Below are 4,317 nucleotides of genomic sequence, written 5' to 3'. Positions count from 1 at the left end.
TGTTTCAGTGATTGTTTATGTACTAAACCATATTCTCCAGACTTTGATATTTACCAAATCACGCCCCTCATACTTTGATATGTACTAAATCATGCCCCCTGAACTTTCATCCATGCTATAATTTTTTTACTAAAATTAGACAAAATTCCTTAAATCTAACAATCTTAATAGTTCAGGGAGAATTTTTAACAGCCAAAAAAATTCAAGGAACATGATTTAGTACATGTCAAAGTTCAAGAAAAAAAATTACTAATTAGTCAATAATTAATTTATAGAATTAAGTAACAAATCATATAATTAAAGTGGTTTTAGTGTCAATATCTAATCTATTATTTTTTTTTGTCTATAACTTCGTATTAAAAAAAAAATATATATTACTAAAACAAAAAAATAAGTTATATATAAAACAAAGTTTATATAACACCCTGGCCTTATTTTATATTGTTAAAAGAAAAAAAGAAAAAGAAACACCCTTTATTTTATTTATTGTTGTAGGCGGGTGGATCTAGATGAGTGTTGATTGAAATCAAACGGCTCTGATTCGGTCTAGAAGACTACAAGTGTTAGACCATGTTTTTCTTTTGTCAAAAAGTATAGACCATGTTTAATTACTAAAAGAACCTTTTCTCTCTAACACATTTTCTTTCTTCCTTTTCTCTCTATGCCTTGAAGCTTGGCACTTCAGCTTCTTCAATGAGGTAAGCACTTGGATCTAATTGTATTTAATTTGAAAATATATACGATATGTATTGTACTGTTTCCTCTTCTGGGTTTTCATTTTCGTTTGATGTTGACTTTTCTTTTGGATTTTTTTTTTCTTTTTAATGAAAATGAAAATGAACGATGCTACATGTTTCTTTTTTTGGTGTAAAAATAATTGCTTTTACTGTTTTTTTCTTCTATGATTTTGTTGAAAGTTTGTTTTATTTCTTAAAGGGTAGGATGAAATTTAGCACTCCACGGTAGACTGTAGTGATGTGATTTAATAAGTACAGACTGAGCTATTTTTGTTTGGAGAAGGAACTTGGGTGTGTATTGAACTAGACAAAGGGTTTTGGTTTTTGGTTGAATGAGAATGGATCAGAGTCTAAGGGGATATACTGGCTCTGGAAATGGAGTAATTCATTTTGGAAAAGGCAAACCTTTGTCAGTTATTTCCAGTCACAATAATATTATGGCTGAAACTAGATTCAATAATCATAATCACAATGCCTTCTCGGATCACAGCCACATGGGGTTTCATTACCCTCAACCTGATCTAACCCCAGCTATCGAAAACACTATTTCAACTTTGTCCCATGATGTTAATTCCCCAGAAGACTGTGACTTTTCAGATACAGTATTGCAGTACATAAGCCAGATGCTCATGGAAGAAGAGGATCATGAGGACAAGACTAGTATAGTTGAAGAGTCTTCGGATCTTCGAGCTGCTGAAAAATCGTTCTATGAAGTTCTTGGTAAAAAGTATCCACCTTCCCCTGAACAAAATCATGTTTTTCAAAATGGTGAAAGTCTAGAAGAAAATTTTACTACAAGCTCCAACAATTATGTACATAGTAGTTGCTATAGCAATGAGTATTTGGTTGATAATCCCTTGTATCAAAATCTAGATAATTATACCTCTCAATTACACTGTATTCCTGAATTTGGAGTTTCTCAATCATCCTACAGCTCTTCAAATAGTGCAATTAGCAGTTTAGATGGATTGTTGGACTCCCCCAACAGTACTATAATTCAAGCTCCTGATCTGTGTAGTGAGAATCGGTCAATGTGGCAGTTTAGGAAGGGGGTTGAGGAGGCTAGCAGGTTTCTTCCCACTCAAAATGACTTGGTTGGTTCTGTAGAGGCAAACGAGTTGTTGGCTTTGGTTCCTTCAAAGTTTGGGACAAGTGAGGTTTCTGTTAAGTCAAATGATGAGTGTTCTCCTGGAAGCTCTAGGGGAAGAAAACATCCTTACAGTGACGTTGAAGATTTGGAAGATGAGAGGAGTAGCAAGCAAGCTGCCATTTACATAGAATCCACTTTGCGATCGAAGATGTTTGATCTTGTGCTTCTTTGTAGTCTTGGGGATGGTCACGAGCATTTGACATCTTTCCGTGCAGACTTGCAGAGTGATCTCACGAAAAGTATGCAACAAACTGGCCAGATAAAAGGATTAAGTGGTGGAAAGAGTCGTGGTAAGAGACAAGTAAAGAAGAAGGAGGTGGTGGATTTGAGATCTTTATTGATTCAGTGCGCTCAAGCAGTTGCAGCTGATGATCATAGGAGTGCAAATGAACTGCTAAAGCAAGTTAGACAACATTCCTCTCCTTTTGGGGATGGTTCTCAGAGATTAGCTAGTTGTTTTGCTGATGGTCTTGAGGCACGCTTGGCCGGTACAGGTAGCCAGATCTACAAAGGTCTTGTTAATAAAAGAACATCTGCTGCTGATATATTGAAAGCTTACCGGCTTTACCTTGCTGCCTGCCCATTTAGGAAGATATCTAACTTTACATCGAACAGGACAATACTGGATACAGCAGCCAAAGCAACAAGTGTTCATGTCATTGACTTTGGTATCCTTTATGGTTTTCAATGGCCCACCCTTATTCAGCGCCTGTCAATGAGAGAAGGTGGACCACCAAAGCTTCGGATCACTGGGATAGAGTTTCCACAACCTGGCTTTCGACCAGCTGAGAGAGTTGACGAAACAGGACGACGATTAAAAGCCTATGCTGAAACTTTCAATGTTACTTTTGATTATCATGCAATTGCAAAGAAATGGGAGACCATTACACTTGAGGAACTAAAGATTGACAAGAATGACTTCCTCGTAGTTAACTGTCTGTATCGGGGTAAGAACTTGCCCGATGAAAGTGTGACTGCAGAGAGTGCAAGAAATAGAGTTCTTGATTTGATAAAGAGAATTAAACCTGATCTCTTCATCCATGGGATTACAAATGGAGCATACAATGCACCTTTTTTTGTTACTCGGTTTCGAGAGGCATTGTTTCACTTTTCTGCATTGTTTGATATGCTTGAATTGATTGTACCCCGCTGGGAACCGGAGCGGATGCTAATTGAGAAAGAGATCTTTGGTAGGGAGGCTTTAAATGTCATAGCTTGTGAGGGATGTGAAAGAGTGGAAAGGCCAGAAACATACAAACAATGGCAAATCAGGATCATGAGGTCCGGGTTTGTGCAACAACCTTTAAGCCGCTATGTCATGAAGAGGGCAGCTGAGAAAGTAAAGACAACTTACCACAGAGACTTTATAATTGATGAAGACAATGGTTGGCTATTGCAGGGATGGAAAGGACGAATCATCTTTGCCATATCGTCATGGAAAGCTGCTTAATGTATTTGGATGGTACACTTTTTTAGATTTCTTTATCAGATTCATTTCAGCATTCAAAAGGGCGAAATTGAGGATCAAAGGTATTGTTTGCTCTTCATTTTGGGTTTTGTGTTTTTGATCATCAATCATCATCATCATTGTTGTCTTCTTTTGTTCCTCTCTGTGCTCATGAATTCTCATTTCAGCATTCATTTCTTTGTTCCTTCTTGCAGGCACGTTAATGTGATTGCGGATTTTATCAGTTAAGATTACTTTGTGGTAATACTGATGCTGACACAAGGCCAGTGAGAAAGGTGCTTAGTCCTCTTAGAGAACTCTAACAGACATAATCATGTTCTTGTAACATTTTGGTTTACATGTTTTAAAATTTTACTAAATTTCAATACAACAAGGTATTTAGGCAAAAGGATTTGTATAATGGCATAGTACAATGTACATAACCAATTCCTTTTAAATTGATAGTTATGTTTATGCAGCATTGTCCTTCTTTCAATAATATGTGATGAAGTGTTATCTTATGTTTACTAGTTCATCAAATTCTTTTCAACTTGTAGCTTTGGTTTTGGTTTCTTTTCTTCTTCTTCTTCTCTCTCCTACCCTAACTTTTTGGGCACTCATAGGGAATCCTTTGTGGATTCTTATATCTTAAAATTTGTGAAGTTAAAGACTTCAAAAGCTCCTTTCATTAAAGGGTCATAACTCATCATAAGATTATCTAGAGGCATCTCAAGTGGTGGTCCTGCTAAGGATGTGTCGAATCGAGATTGAACTGAATACACTAGAATCAGAATCAATAAATTATTATATACTATATTGATTATTAAATCATCAAAATAAAGAGTGAAGAATTAGCCATTCATTTCAAGTTTTAGTGCCTTTTGTTTTTCTTATAGTTTATAGTTTTTGTGCTTTTCTTTTTTTACACTTTAGTTTAACTATGATGTCCTTGGTGGTGCTTAGTTTAGGTAGTTTAAGAAAAA

The 4,317-nt window shown here is 35.9% G+C and overlaps 1 protein-coding gene across 1 annotated transcript; it reads left to right on the top strand.

The window, feature by feature from the left end:
- Window positions 1–558: 558 nt before the first annotated feature.
- On the top strand, window positions 559–3,855 carry LOC115725491 (scarecrow-like protein 9). Its single transcript, XM_030655030.2, has 3 exons — window positions 559–698; window positions 937–3,417; window positions 3,550–3,855. Exon 2 carries the CDS (start codon window positions 1,070–1,072, stop codon window positions 3,335–3,337), a length of 2,268 nt encoding a protein of 755 aa, XP_030510890.1. The 5' UTR covers window positions 559–698; window positions 937–1,069; the 3' UTR covers window positions 3,338–3,417; window positions 3,550–3,855.
- Window positions 3,856–4,317: the final 462 nt, after the last annotated feature.

Source organism: Cannabis sativa, chromosome 7 (genome assembly GCF_029168945.1).
Source record: "Cannabis sativa cultivar Pink pepper isolate KNU-18-1 chromosome 7, ASM2916894v1, whole genome shotgun sequence".
Lineage (NCBI taxonomy): Eukaryota > Viridiplantae > Streptophyta > Magnoliopsida > Rosales > Cannabaceae > Cannabis > Cannabis sativa.
This window is presented reverse-complemented; position numbering and strand designations above follow the sequence as displayed.